This window comes from Lygodium microphyllum, chromosome 10, assembly GCF_053477565.2.
Source record: "Lygodium microphyllum isolate KBCC chromosome 10, Lygodium_microphyllum_v1.1.10, whole genome shotgun sequence".
Lineage (NCBI taxonomy): Eukaryota > Viridiplantae > Streptophyta > Polypodiopsida > Schizaeales > Lygodiaceae > Lygodium > Lygodium microphyllum.
Genome location: NC_141144.1, coordinates 12813887 through 12828497, shown reverse-complemented (window position 1 = coordinate 12828497; position 14611 = coordinate 12813887). Strand labels below are relative to the sequence as shown.

The 14611-nt window shown below is 41.0% G+C and overlaps 1 protein-coding gene across 4 annotated transcripts in view; it reads left to right on the top strand.

Annotated features, from left to right (window-relative positions):
• LOC148029718 (alpha/beta-Hydrolases superfamily protein) overlaps positions 1–14611 on the top strand; it is a 118170-nt gene that overhangs the window by 52998 nt on the left and 50561 nt on the right. For all 4 annotated transcript variants that reach the window (XM_087686033.1, XM_087686030.1, XM_087686031.1 and 1 more), the window contains one exon: positions 9170–9241. In XM_087686033.1, coding sequence (XP_087542159.1) covers positions 9170–9241 — 72 coding nt within the window. The remainder of the gene's footprint in view (positions 1–9169; positions 9242–14611) is intronic.

Genomic DNA, 14611 nt, shown 5'->3' with positions numbered 1-14611 from the left:
CCAAGATTGATTAGCTTGGACTCATAACACAATCTTGAGTTGACACAAAAGAGAAGTACTATATATTGCATTGAAATGAGAGCCAAAATGTTCTTATAGCCTTTGGGTTCACTTTCCTCACTGTGCTTATGGGATTTTGAGCCTTTCTCCTAGAGCATATATCATTTGTTTTATCTTCCAACAAACCAAATCCCTCGTTGAATAAGATTATGTGGAGGACTTCTTGTGGACTTGATCGTGCAGTCTCACATAACGCAAGAACTAACACTCAAACTCATAGAAGGTTGGCAATCTGTGCAGTGAGGTAATGTGTTGAATGAAGTGGAAATACTTTTTAGGTAGCTTGTTTAAGAAGAATGTAATCCGATTCTCATTTGACTTTGGGGAGACAAAAGTGGCAAATTAATCGTAGAGTATCCATCATGCATGTGGGAAGTGTTCACAATGGATCCAAAGGTGGGTATGGACTGACTGGGCATGGGCATGGGCATGATGATTGCATGTGAAACCAGTCTACCTTATCGGATAGGATGGTAAATAACCTAATTAATCACTTAATTACAGCAATTAACAGATTCACAAAACTAAAATGCACACTTTATCATACAATCTTGGATATTGGATAGCTTATTGATCCCAAAACTGGTGCCCCTTGTGGTGTTTCTTTAACTTTTATTGCAAATGAATAGGATATAACTGAGATCCTCTGACCTCCTCTGCTAATCCAAGTGCCTCGTGTTGTCAAAAGTGACTAGTAAGCCTCCAAATCAATTTGCTGTTTGGTTTGCTTGGGGATTGGCCTTCTCCTTCTCCTTGAAAAACAGATTCAGCCTAAAAATCTAATATTGGTTGGCTGGCCTCTTGAATTTTCCTGAAATTCCTCAATTTCAGTTGTTGGAATTCAAGTCCTATGCCCTCAATTTTGAGCACACATTCCGAGGTGATTGTCAAAACCTTAATTTCTGTTGTAAATTAGGGTTTACAGTAGAGATTGATTGAAATCTTTTCCTCTGATGGTTCAAACTGCTAGAAAATGTTAAGATTACTTCAGAGATGGCTAAGGGATGAGAGAGAATATTGTAGAGAGAACTTTCAGAGTTTCATCATGAGAAATATTGAAAAACTGCTATTGCCTTGCTCAAATAGCCATGAAAGTTGTCACCTACAGTCTAGGACCACTAGAAAGATTGGTGCCCCATCCTTTATGTTATCACTTGCACCATAAGGACCTTGGGCTGCTGTGACCTGTTCTAGGAGGGCTCCAATTTGCTGCCACTTGTTGTAGGACTAGTCCATGGTAGCTGCAAATCACATCAGCAGCCTCTCCTTGCTCTCTAACAATCTCCTTCTCTTTCACATTGGTTGAAATAGACTTCCACCAGTCCCGAAAAACATTTTTGTCACTTACGTAGGTAAGTTTTGCCAAGTGGCAGTCTTCTAATCCTGTTTTCTAGCATTATCCAACTTATTAAATTAAATTTTAAAATATTCTAAAAATTTATTTAATAATTATTCTAGTACTAAAAAATAATAATTTTACCAATCAATAATTGAATTGGCTAGGTCAATTTGTCTTCCAAGTATCTTTGAGTAGTTATTAGCTCTTAGGCCAGTATTAATTAATTAATTAATGCCTAATCTCTAATGTCAATATCGACATTAGTGGCCAATAAATTAGTTTAGGCCAAAATCAGACATCGGGTACTACCTAGTACTTGTCAGGCATAAGTTATTATAACTTTTGCCTTCAACACCCATTGCATACTCGGAGTCCTTGGCTTGTTACCATGAAATAGCTGCCATATGCATCACATGTGCTAAACAACCTTGCACATTTGATTAATATCTTAATCAAATATTATGGCCAAGATTAGAGCATCTCAAAATTTCATGTCCTTGTGACAGTATGAGTAGCCCATGGGGGAGAGAGGGATACGTGGAGTAGAAGATGGAAATCCTTGCATAGATGATAGAAGTGACCCATGGAGTGTGTGATGACACACTATAAGTAGGGGATAAAAATCCCTATGTCTAGAAGCGAGGAACGGGGAGGTGAGTGACTAGGGGTAGTAAGGGGGATGCCCATCACAAATGTCCTAAGGTGAAAAGAGGTGCTCACTTGTGGGTATGTGGAAGGCACAATGTTAAAGGGTAGATTTTCCCCTAATGATGTACCATTGTGTAAAGAGGTAGTGAAGTGAGGGTAGATAGAATATGATGTGGAGAAAGAAAAAGTGCTAGGAGTGGAGATGGAGGATTTGACTCCTAGTGTGCTAGATATGGAAGTGGAGTGCAATCCGAGGTTTTGGAATGAAAAAGAGAGAAAATGGAGATGTGGATCAAAAGAGAGTGGGATGGCAAGGATTTGAGAAGAGTGCTTTACATGCTCAAATTAAACAGAAGATGTAGATATACTTGATGAAGGATGTCTCCTTCAAGAGCCCCCTCTATTGAAGTTTATATATTGAAAATGATATGAATCTTGCATACCAAAAGGAGAAATAGGAGAGGGTTTTGAATCATATGACTCAAAGGGTTTGTATGACATTGGGCTTGGCAGAGATGATGAAAGATGGTGGGCCGCTAGTCATCCCAAATCTTTATTGTCCTCCATGATCGGAGAGGTGGCTAGCCTCACCAACCGGTCCAGATGGGGTAGTAGAGCTGGTAGAAAGGGTGTGAGCTTGACTATACGTAATGCACAAGTAATCTTCAAACTCCTCCTTTGTCAAGAGATTGAATCCGGAACAAGCGAAGAAAAAGAGGGTGAAGGTGAAGGTGGAGTGTCGTCTTTCTCACCAAGTCCACAATGTCTCCTTTGGGCCTCCAATGATGGAGAAGCCTAATAACATGTCGTGGGATCAAGAAGAAGGTGTTTGAGACATTATGAATCAGTTGTGTATTGTTTTTGTATACCTTGCATAAAACCAAGCCTCCACAATATTTGCAAGATACTCTTTACAAGAGCACCGGCTCTGATACCATGTTAAGATATGCTAGGGTTTGTACTAAGGAAACATAGACAGAATGGCCACGATTGAAACACAAAGACTCCAAGAGTGACATGCAAAATTGAAACCCTAAACACAAAACACAAAACACAAAACGCAAAACTTAAAAATGTAAAAGTACAAACACAAACAAAGAAGAAAGAGAACTCTGAAGTGAATGAATCAATGGTGTAAATGAATGTAAGAGTGTATAGAATGCTCAAGGGTAGAGTTGTCCAACAATCGGTGGCTCTTGTGGGAGCAGATTGAGGGAGGTGTTGATGTTTATTGTCCACACGGAAGTCGGATCTCGAGTGCAATAACTATCAGTTGAAGCAAATGCTGAGGAAGAAAAGTGTCGAAAACACAAAAACAACTTGATGTAGATGATGGAAGATAATCAGTGACAACATTGGGAGGTTGGGGAATTGTTGTAGACCATGTAGCACCAGTTGTTGGGGGTTGGATAGCTAGTGGAAGAGGGATGATTGTTGAAATGTGCAAGATAAGGATGGGGCTGAATGGTTTGTAGCCTCTCTATTTATAGGCGTGAAAGGATCCTCCCAATTAGGGTTTTGCATGTGGGACACACAAATTCTCTAGAAATCGCTCCGTGTTTAATGAAACATTTGGTAAATTATTACTTCGGTATTTTTAGGAAGCTAATTAGAGGATAATGCATTTTTAGCTCAACATAATTAGCAGCCTAGCCATTGGAGATTGGCAAAGAGTTGCCGCCAGCAGCTTGTGAGGCCATTCAAGGCAGATGACAACCCTTGTAGGTTGTCTATAGGTAGGTGATAGCAATTTTGGGGCCCAAAGGGAGAAGGGCCTACATGTGGGGCTCTTGTTGAGCAGTCATTCAACGATTTCGTGTACGGTAGCAACAAATTTGAGCACTTTCTCGTGATAGAAATCAAAGATTCTCTCTACTCTACAAGAAACGTGTTAGTAGATTTCAGCCATTTTCAAGCCGTGGTGAAGAGAAACTGTGTTTTTGCTACTGAAAATCCTAATTTATTTAGAAATTAGGGTTCACCAGCCATGTCTAGTCCTTTGCCAAGAAATTAAAGACTTCATACTTGAAGTTAGCAATTGGAATTCAAGGAATTGCTAGAGATTTCAAGAGGCTAGCGATGCCACTTGGAGCTGGGGTTCATTTTGACCACTCAAGGGATCAATTAGAGGGCAATCCCTTGGAGGCTTGCTAGCATTTTTGACAAGCAGCATTGGAAGGGGGCAGAGATAGGAGCAATTTGAGTGTACTTCATCCAATTGCATATAAGTCAAAGAAATATCACAAGGGTTGCTACTTTTTGGGGCCAATTAGGTGTCCATTGTGTAAAACTATTTGGTAACATATGTATTTCAATAAATGTGGATTTTATGCTTGCTGTAATCAGTGCTAGATCCATCTTAGAAGGAAGCTTGGTTTCATAGTTACACTGTCGGAATACCATTAATTCCCTTGATTTGGTGTGCTTGTGGTACGTGATTGGAAGTCAAAAGCATTGCCGAGTGTTGAAATTGTACCAGCTAAGCATTACAACAAGAATTTCTTCACATGGTGAGATGGGATGAAGTAGTGATGATACCTCTCTGTTTGAACTTTGGAAAGCATTGAGAAAATGCAATGCCTAATATTGGGCAAGGCACCCAGTATGGGCACCAAGTAGTTAATGTTGGTTTAGACCAAAATGTAGGTCCTTCTAGGCCTCCTGAAGCTGATGATGAGCAAGAGGAAAAGGGAATTTGATCACCAATTTAAGGACCATCTGAGGAGAGTAGTTGAAATATTTGTGCACTTGGCAAATGATTTGTAGTTTATGTGCTTTTTGAACTCCACAAAGGAGGGCAACAAAGGCAAGAAGAGGAAATCGTCTTCATGAGCTTCGTGCCAACAAGATGCATTGAATGAAGAGCCAATGTAGCAGCATGGTGTTCCAAATGTAGATAATGAGCATAAGCAAATGATGCCACTGGAATGATTTGCAAAACCTTACCAACTCTTGACATAGAAACACTTGGCGTATTTACATTTGACATATGAACATCGAACTCGTGTTTTTTGATATGAAAATACGATGTCCTAACCATAAGACGAATTTGATTGCTGTAACTCTGATAAGCATGAAGCGTATGCTAGCGTATTCCTTTGTATGTCAAGCCTTCTAAAAGCAGGAATACCTACCCGAGTGGGAATGCATGTGCAAGGACAACTTTGAAGTGCCAATCAAATACTTTTTGGACACCAAGGCATGCATGCTAATGTGGGTCACCTAGGCTGCTTTGGTGGTGGTTCAATTTTCCAAGAAATGATTGGTAATGCTTCAGCCATGGGGATGCAAAGATCAAATGTATTTGGTATGCAACCATCTATTCATAGATGCAAGGACGAATGTATCCGGGTACGACAAGTGGAATGGAAAACCCAATCTATAGCAATGTTGGCATGATGTTGGGGAGGAAAGTGGCATGATTGGTAATGCATTTGCTAGCCCAGATGTGTGTGGAACTCATGGTATAATTGCTGGTTATACAAATGCTTCTTATAATGCTGGTCATGACGGAATGCAGCCAATGTACCATTGTTGGTAGCAATGAGAAAATTCCATGGATTTATGTTATCCAATAGGGATAATGCCTTGAACTTAGTGCAGGTTTTGGGGCAAGTCAAATTGGATGTATAAAGTTTTCATGTGTTAGTTGGTGATAGTTCATGATTATTTCACCTATGGATGAATGCAAATGGATGGAGGAGGGTGCTTGGTAGATCATTCCTAGTAATGCACTTTACCTTGATGTGTTTCAATTAGAGCGGATTTTGGATCGGGCTCATTGAGGTTTAGCAGAGCAATAGGGTCCAAAGTATTGCCTGATTCTCAAGTAGAGGGTTGCACCTCCACTTCCCTAGTGATGGACAATTCAATCATGTAGTGGATCTCAGATGTACTTGGTTTGCATCTTGGGTATTGTATGTTGACAATATTTCTACCATAGGGGCAAGGGACTACATGTTGGGCTTCTATTGACGGTGGGCTGCAATCATTCAGCCATTTCCTGCAGGGCAGCAACAATTTTGAGCACTTTATATCGATAAAAATTGGAGATTTCTCTCTCCTTTACAATAAATCTGTTACTAGATTTCAGCCATTTTTAGGCCTTGGTGAAGAGTGGCTGTGTTTTTGCTATTGAAAGCCCTGATTTATAGTAGAAATTAGGGTCTAGCAGCCACTTGAGGTCCTGTGCTAGGAAATTGAAGGCTTCATACTTGAAATCAGGAGCTGGAATTCAAGGAGTTACCAGAGATTTTAAGAGGCTAGCTATCCCAATTGGATTTGGGTTTTTGTTTTGACCAGGCAAGGGTTACTTTGATGCCAATCCCTCATTAGATCAGGGGGCAAATCAGCTTGAAGGCTTGCTGGTCATTGTTGATAGTAGATAGCATTGGAAGGAGAAGGAGATTGGATCAATCTGAGTGTACTTCATCATATTGCAATATAAGCTAAGTAAATATCGCAAGGGGTGCCAGTTTTGGGACCAATTGGGTGTCCATTGTCCAAGTTTGATTGGTAACATTTCTATTTCAGTTTATGTGAATTTTATGCTTGCTGTAGTGAGTTCGTAATCTACTTATTTACCACCCTATCTGAGAAGGAATTCTGGTTTTATCCAAGGTTTAAAGGGGGGTTGCTTTTCCAGGTATATTCAGGTTTTATCTTGTCTTCTTTGTCTTTGAAGGTGCATGCCTCCCTATTGTATATTTTATCATTTTGGCTTTGTAAAGGGTGTTTGGGAAAGTAAACAATATCCCTATGAGGGGCTTCTTGCTGCATGAGCATGCCCCTTACGCATTACCCCTTGCATTAGCATTGCGTATATATGTTGGGTGTTTGGAATGAATTCTATGATTATAGGCATCCCTCCCAATGACAAAGCATGCATAGTGTAGCATGATTACTTTTAACCTCATCGAGCTGAGCATTATGAACTACTAGGATCCCCAGGTACTGCACTCCTCGTGTTAGTTACCATCATCTACATCTTCATATCTCTATATCAGCACCCTTGATTTTGGTTTTGTGCTTTGGCTGTCACTTTTGTAGTAGCAGCTGAGCCAGGTCAAACAATCTAGGTTGGGGATCAATCCTTAAGCTCTTAAATCAGCTTCAAAAAGCAATTATTCATTTGATAGAACACGAGACTTTTTAATGACAACTGGCTCAGAATGGCCTATAAAAGGGGGACTTAGTTGCATTGCCACTTTAATCCCTCATTCCTTCATCTTCACCTTCAATGCTGGCTTTTCTCCTCCAGCTTCATCACCTCTCTTTCAGTAGGCTGCTGTCCGCCTACCTGTCCAGCTGCCACCCAGCTGTCCCCTCTGCTGCAGGCTGGTGCCCAGCCAAGTGGTGCTCCTTCGTTGCCCTAATTCTGAATAGCTGCTGCCACATGGCAGATATTGCTGCGTTTTGGACTGCTTCTGCTTGCATGTTGCGGTTCTTGAAGGCTGCTTTTTAACCTGCTGGTGGTTGCATTTACTACCATATCCTGTCGCCTAGTGCTGGTGATTTATTGGGCTGTTGCTCTCCAGCCTCAGAATTCCTCCATTGACTGTGGGCTGCTGCATTTTTGCTGAGTCACAGCCTTTACTCAGCTCCTCAACTTCTTGCATCATTGACATTGGTGGTTTTCTGCAGCCGGGATCTGGTCGCCTCAGCTCAGTCCCATGAGTGGTAGTTGCTGTTGGACAACCTCTGCTCCTTGAGCACATGAGGTTCTCTCATTCATTTGTTCGTTCATTATGGCATTCATTCTTCATTCTCTTCTTCTTCTGATGTGTTCTTGTCTTAGTTCACTTCCCTTTTACCTTGTCTCATTGGTCAGATGTCTTGGGATTCCTTGCTCTATTCCAGCCTTGAGCAGCCACCTCACTCAGCCAATTTATTCATCACAATCAGTCCTTATGGGGAACACTTAAGTCTCTTGGAACAGGGTGGCTTCCGTCCATGCTTGGGCCTATTGCTTCCCATTATAGAGCCATTCTAGTCTCCTGTTTGATATCTGATAGCCTCATGTAGTGCAGGGCAATCCTTGGGATGAGTAGATTCATCTAAATTCTCTTCTTCAGCTTTAGGGTTGAGGTTTCAGGTCACAAGTTTAGGGTTCAGAGTTTAGTCTTCTTTCTGCTATCTGAATAGCCTCATGCAAAGTAGGCAATCATCAAAATCAGGAGAATCATTTGTCTCCTCTTCTCTCCGGCTTTAGGTTTTAGGGTCTAAGATCTACAGTGTTATCCACCTTGGCCTCCCTGCTTGTCTCCCTTGTCTCTAATCCCCTTTGCACCTCCTCCTCTACTTGGTGTCCCACATCCTTTGCTGGTCTTCGTCACTCCCACCTTGAGGGCAAGATCTACCTCCTCCATCCTCGTCTTGGCATAATCCTTTACAAGATGGCTCATCATCTCAAACTAGAAACATTGCCCTAGGGGGCTCAAGTTATGCATTGGTTGGATGAGATCTGCTTCATGTACTGAGTATATCTTGATAGCTTAGAGAGGGAGCCAAGTAGAGACTTAAGGACAATAACCCGTATTAAGGGTATAGAGGGGTGCCCTGGTCCTATCCCTCTATATGATATGCTCAAATGTGCTTCAAAGCTTGGATAGGTAAGGCAAAAGTACTCCTTGAGACTTGCAAAAAAGATGATGATGGTGCTGCCATCTCTGAGTGAGGACTAATCCTTGCCCTTGATCCATCTACTGGAAAAGGTCAATGAATTGTCAAAAGGTCCAGTGGGCTGGTCATTAGCATTTGCTCTGGCTGCTTGGTGGTGCTGAACTTGAATTAGTCTTTCCTCAGTGGTCCACTACTATAATCCAAGCTGGATCTATACTCTCTATAGGAACATACTATAGAGGAATGTATTATTCAGCTATCTTAATTTTCCATTCCTCTTTGATTGCTTTCTTGTGGCTTGGATGATAATCACTCCTGTTTTTGTTTTGTGTGGTGGTGTGGGCCGAGTTTCTCTTTTTTTGAGCTTCAATATAGGGTTAAGCTTTTTTTTTTTTTTCTTATGGCCCATACAAACATCTGAATAACAATACATATGTAGATAAATACATCCAGGCCTGAACAGTAATAGCATAACAATGGAGTTTGATGCATAATTTGCAGGAATCATATCTTTCTACGAGATCTTTTTGAAGGCTCTTTTCCAACAGTTTGGTGGAAAAGCATCTGTAACAGGTTTCGCAGCTGCTCTTTGTCTCTATAAATCAAAAGATTGTGTCAAAAGTATTCATTACCTTTTCTGTCTATGCTAGCTACATGAATTATGGAAGTCTGTTTTCATTATAGCAGTATTCCTCAAACAAAAACTTATTTTGCCTTTTGGGTCATTGAATGGAGGATATTATTTGCATGTTTTGAATAGGCATTGTACATGTATGCAAGAGAACTTTTCTATGTGCCTTCTGTGAGTTATGCCTAATGACATTGTAGTGAAACTGTCTAATATCATGATGGCACAGTTATAAACAATCTATCGTGTGTTTTGTTGATACAACATTAAGCTTTCAGCTTCTGGATAAATTTTCATTGTCAAGACAGATTTGTGTTTGATGTGGAATAAAAATTTTCAGTGTATCAGAGTAAGATCTTACAGATAACATGCAAAACTGCCCTACTTCAGCTACAGAAATCTCATTTTGGGCCTATGAAAGTGTCTATATATTCTACATCGATGATCTCCTTGAATATAGCGCCATGCCGCATTTAGTTGTAGTCCTTATGCTTGTTGAGCCTCAGAAGTTTCGAATGGACATCAATTCTGGAAGCTTTCCAGAGATGCTTTTTACTTCTATTGCTTTCTGAAAAAAAGCCCCTCAATTGACTTAAAGAGCTACAATTCTTGGCAGGTACCAAACACATAAAAGATGATTGCTTCCAGGCCGGTTGGTCCGATCAGTAGCATTGTTGTGTGAAAATAGAGGGGGTTTTTTTCCTGTTATTAGGGGAGTTTGGGAGGGGATATAGGGTGGGGGAATAGTTGTGTTTTGGTGACCAGCCTGCTGCCCTTCATTATTCAGCACTCGCTCATCTCCGATTGGTGGTTACTGCACGTGGGATCCATCTCCAGTGGACAGCACTTTCCAACACTGCATTGCTTTGCCCTTGGGCCTTTTGTACACTCTTGCATTGATTTAGGTGGATTGCTTGATGTTGTGGGGTGAGCTATCCACCATGTGTATCTTGCATCTTGGTAAACAACATAGGATGTGATTTTGAGTAAGGCTTCAAGACATTTAGAGGAAAGGCATTGGAGCTTGTTTTGACAGATGTGTGTGGACCAATGCAGATGGAATCCCTAAAGGGGAGTCTTTACTTTATGCTGATTGTAAATGATCACATCAGGATGACTTGGGCGCATTTTTTGGCATTTAAGTTAAAAGCTTTCTCACACTTTAAGGATTGGCTTATCTTCGAGGAGAATTGTTTCAGTAGGAAGCTTAAGACTCTAAGATTTGACAAAGGTGTAGAGTTTGTCTCCAATGAATTAGCTTGGTTCTGTGCACATTGAGGGATTCAACAAGAGTTTGCCAATACTAACACTCCTCAAGAGAATGGCATTTTGGAGTGGGTGGACTTGCTCCGCTAATCTTGGAGCATGATGAGTGGGTCAAATAGGTTGGTAGTATTTGATTTAGCTCTACGAAGCCCATAGCAAGTTCAATAGGAGGGAAGTAGAAGGCGAAGCCAAATGCTAAGAAACAAAACGACAAGAAAGAGGATATAAAGAACCATGAATCTACTATAGTTGATGAGGTTCTTGCACAGGAGGTCTGGTGCAGTGGTGCTATGCTGGCTAAGCTCGATTCTATTGAGTGGAACCAGACTTGGGAGTTCGTTTCACGTCCCAAGAAGCGGAAGGTGATTGGTGTGAAGTGGGTTTATAAGACTAAGTATGTTGTAGATGGATCCTTGGACAAGTATAAGGCATGGCTTGTTGCCAAGGGATTTGCCTAGCGAGTAGGGTTGGATTGCTTTGAGACCTTTGTAGCTTAGAAACCTTTGTACCTACAGGTCGAATGCACTATTTGAGCTGTCTTTGCTCTTGCAACTCATCACCATCGGTCTATTTTTTAGATGGACGTAAAGTTTGCCTTTTTGAATGGTGTATTGGAGGAGGAGATTTATGTCTCCTAGCCTTCTGGTTTTCTTGTGTTGGGAAGGAGGACCATGTTTACAAGTTGTGGAAGGCCCTCTATGGCCTGAAGCAAGCTCCTTGAGCTTGATACTAGAGGATTGATTGATTTTTTTTACAGAGTGGTTTGCATTGGTTAGATCATGACTCCAATCTTTATTAGGAGGTTGAGGGTGACATGTGTGTCTTGGTTATTTTGTATGTTGATGGCCTTATTATCATAGGGATTGACTCACAAGGGGTTGATCGGACTCGGGAGATCTTGTGACAGGAGCTCGACATGATGGATCTTGGGATCCTACAGTTCTTCCTTGGTTTGGAGATTTATCAGATGCCATAGGTCATCTTCATATCCCATCGCAAGTATATTTCCGAGTTACTTTCATAGTTTTGGTATGTCCTAGTGTCTTGTTAGCTCATTGATCTGGCTTATTCACACTCTGCCGAATATCTGTATCGTGGTGGCATTGTTGTCTTCTTTTATGGAGACTCCTGCTTAGGCTCATTGGAGAGCCGCTTTGTGTGTTTTGCACTATTTACAAGGGACTCGATCCTACGGGATCATGTATGGAGGTGGGGCCACTCTTTCTAGATGGAGTGACTTAGATTGGGCAGGTGATGCGGATTTGAGACGATCCACTACAGGTTATACTGTCTCCTTTGGATCAGGAGCTATCTTGTAGAGCAATAAGAAGCAGCCTACTGTGTTGGTTTCTTCTACAAAGGCTGAGTACTGTGCTCTTTGTTCCACAAGTATGGCATGAGTTTGGCTCCGTTGGATGTTGGTAGAGATTGGCTTTCCGTAGATAGGTCCTAGTTAGCTGCGCGTGGATAATCACAGTGCCTTAGCTATGGCGTGTTTTATGCTCACACGAAGCACATAGACATTCAGTAACATTATGTACAGGAGTGGATGATGGATTCTAAGTTAGCGGTGGTCTACTTTCCTACGGTGGACAATGTGGTGGATCTCCTTATGAAGCCTTTGCCCAAGGCTTCTATGCTTCATCGCATGAGATTGTTGGGTCTTCGGACTCTCTCGGGATTGGAGAGGGGTGTTAGCCTTCCTTATTTTGTCAGTTTGGTTGTGAGTCCTAGTCACAGTTTGACAGGGACATTTGGAGGTTTGACTATGTTTTCTTTTAGTTTAGTGTGCTTTGCTAGTGTCTGCTAGTCAATGATTTTGCCTAGCATGCTGCAAATTTTTCCAGGATGGCCATTGCAACATTTATGCATTATTTTAGTGCTGGCAACTGCATCGGCCAGATTTTTGGGCCATTTTGGCAGCTTGTCGGCCAGTTTGGCTACACTTCAGCTATATATAGCTGATCAGTTTGGTTGGGGCAGATATCCACTTTTTGTCTTGCAGGTGCTCCGTCAGATGGCTGAAGTCTTCTCCATCTCCGTCATGAACAGCAGGCTGCACACTCTCCGTCTCCGTCATCATCTCGATCACGGTTGAAGGTGTTGTCATCACGTTATTTAGTGTGATTTGGCGCCCTCACTGATACCTTGGGTTGTGTGTAGGGACTGATTAGTCCTCGTCGTATTCAGCCTTCTTCTTTGTTTAGTACAGATCATTCTTCTCTTTTTGCTTCCTCTTCTTCTCTCCTTTTCTCTCTGTGTTTGTGATTCTCTTTCATTGTGCACTCTCTTTGTATTTTTGTGACTAAAACCGAATGTTTCTTATTTCAGGGTGTTTGGTGTGATACCTATGTTCACATTCCAAAGAGGCAATTGGACAAGTTCAAGCCGACTTTGAAGAAATAAGTGTTTTTTGGCTATAGCTCTTTGTCATACGAGTACAGGATTTATGATCCCATCTCACAGAATGTCTATACGAGTTAGATGCGTGGTTTGTGGAGTTTTCAGCTATAGAGGAGGGTGAGGAGCACCTTATTCTTGGAGATCTAGGTGATAGTCAGAGCTTCTGATTTCCATGTAGCATCAGTAACTGGTAGACTCTCCCAGGCAACTAGATACTCGTGGAGAGTACGATTACACAATCATTTCTCTTTGCGATCTAGTATCTTGTCTGGTCCATGGTCAACAACTGAATCCTGTTCCTACAAAGGTACCATACCATCAATTAGATTATCATTACGTGAGATATACTTTCTTAATTTGCTAACATGAAACACTGGATGAACACGGCACCCAGGAGAAAGTTCCAATCAGTAAGCTACATCACTTAGCTTTTGAATAAATTTCCACTGTCCACAATATCTTGGAGATAACTTTGGACATTTGCCAATCGATAAACTAGACGACTTGGCTGGTACTTGGAGAAAATCTTTTTCTCCTAATTCAAAGATCCTACTTGACCTTTTCTTATCTGCAAAATGCTTAGCTCTATCAGCAGCTTGCTGTAACTTGGCTTGAGCAAATTTAATATTAGCCTGTATGTCAGTAAGAAATTCCGTCGTAGCTGGGCATTTCTCATCTGACCTTACTGTACTAGGAAAACTTGGATTCATTCCATAATTTATTTCAAAAGGAGACAAACTTGTTGCCTTCAAGAAACCCATTCTCAATTGAAAGGTTTTTAAATGAACTTGCCTTATTAGAAATAACAGTAGGTAATGAAATAGAAGTATCTAGTCCATCCCTAATCAAAGAGTCTCGTTCTATGGCACGATAAACTTTTTCCATATAAGAGTCCTCTAACTATGCTTCCTTTATTTCTTGAAGCAACGAGCTTTCTAAAATTGTAAAGCTCATTTGATACATTATACGAGATAATGCATCAGCAACAACATTATCCTTACCCTTCTTGTATAGAATTTCCATATGAAATTCTTGCATCATTTCAGCCCATCGAGCTTGGTACCCTTGAAGATCTGGTTGACTACAAAAATACTTAAGGGTATGGTGATTTGTATAAACTTTAAAATCTGCACCATATAAATAGTGTCGCCAAACTTTAAGGCAATGAACAATAGCATAAAGCTCTTGTTCATGAACTGGCCAATTCTGTTGGCTTGGGGAAAGCTTCTTGCTTTCAAAAGCTACAGGCTTGCCTTCTTGGCTAAGGACTGTACCTATCGCGATGCTACTTGCATCTGTTTCTAAAACAAATGGTTTCTCAAGATCATCTATCTTTAGAACAGGGGCAGTAGAAACTTCTTGTTTCATAGCCTCAAAACTTTCTTGTTGCATTGATGTCCATACATAGGGCACCATATCTTGCAATAAATCTGTCATAGGAGTAGCTATATACGAGTATGCGTATAAATCTCCTATAGAATCCTTAGAATCCCAAAAAGGAACGAAGAGCTGTTTCATTTTGGGGTGTCAGCCAACTAAGTATCACAACAATCTTCTTGGGGTCCATCTTGATCCCATTGGTAGATACAATATAACCTAAATACTCTATCTCTACTAAACATAGAATCGTCTTGTCTGGGTTAGCA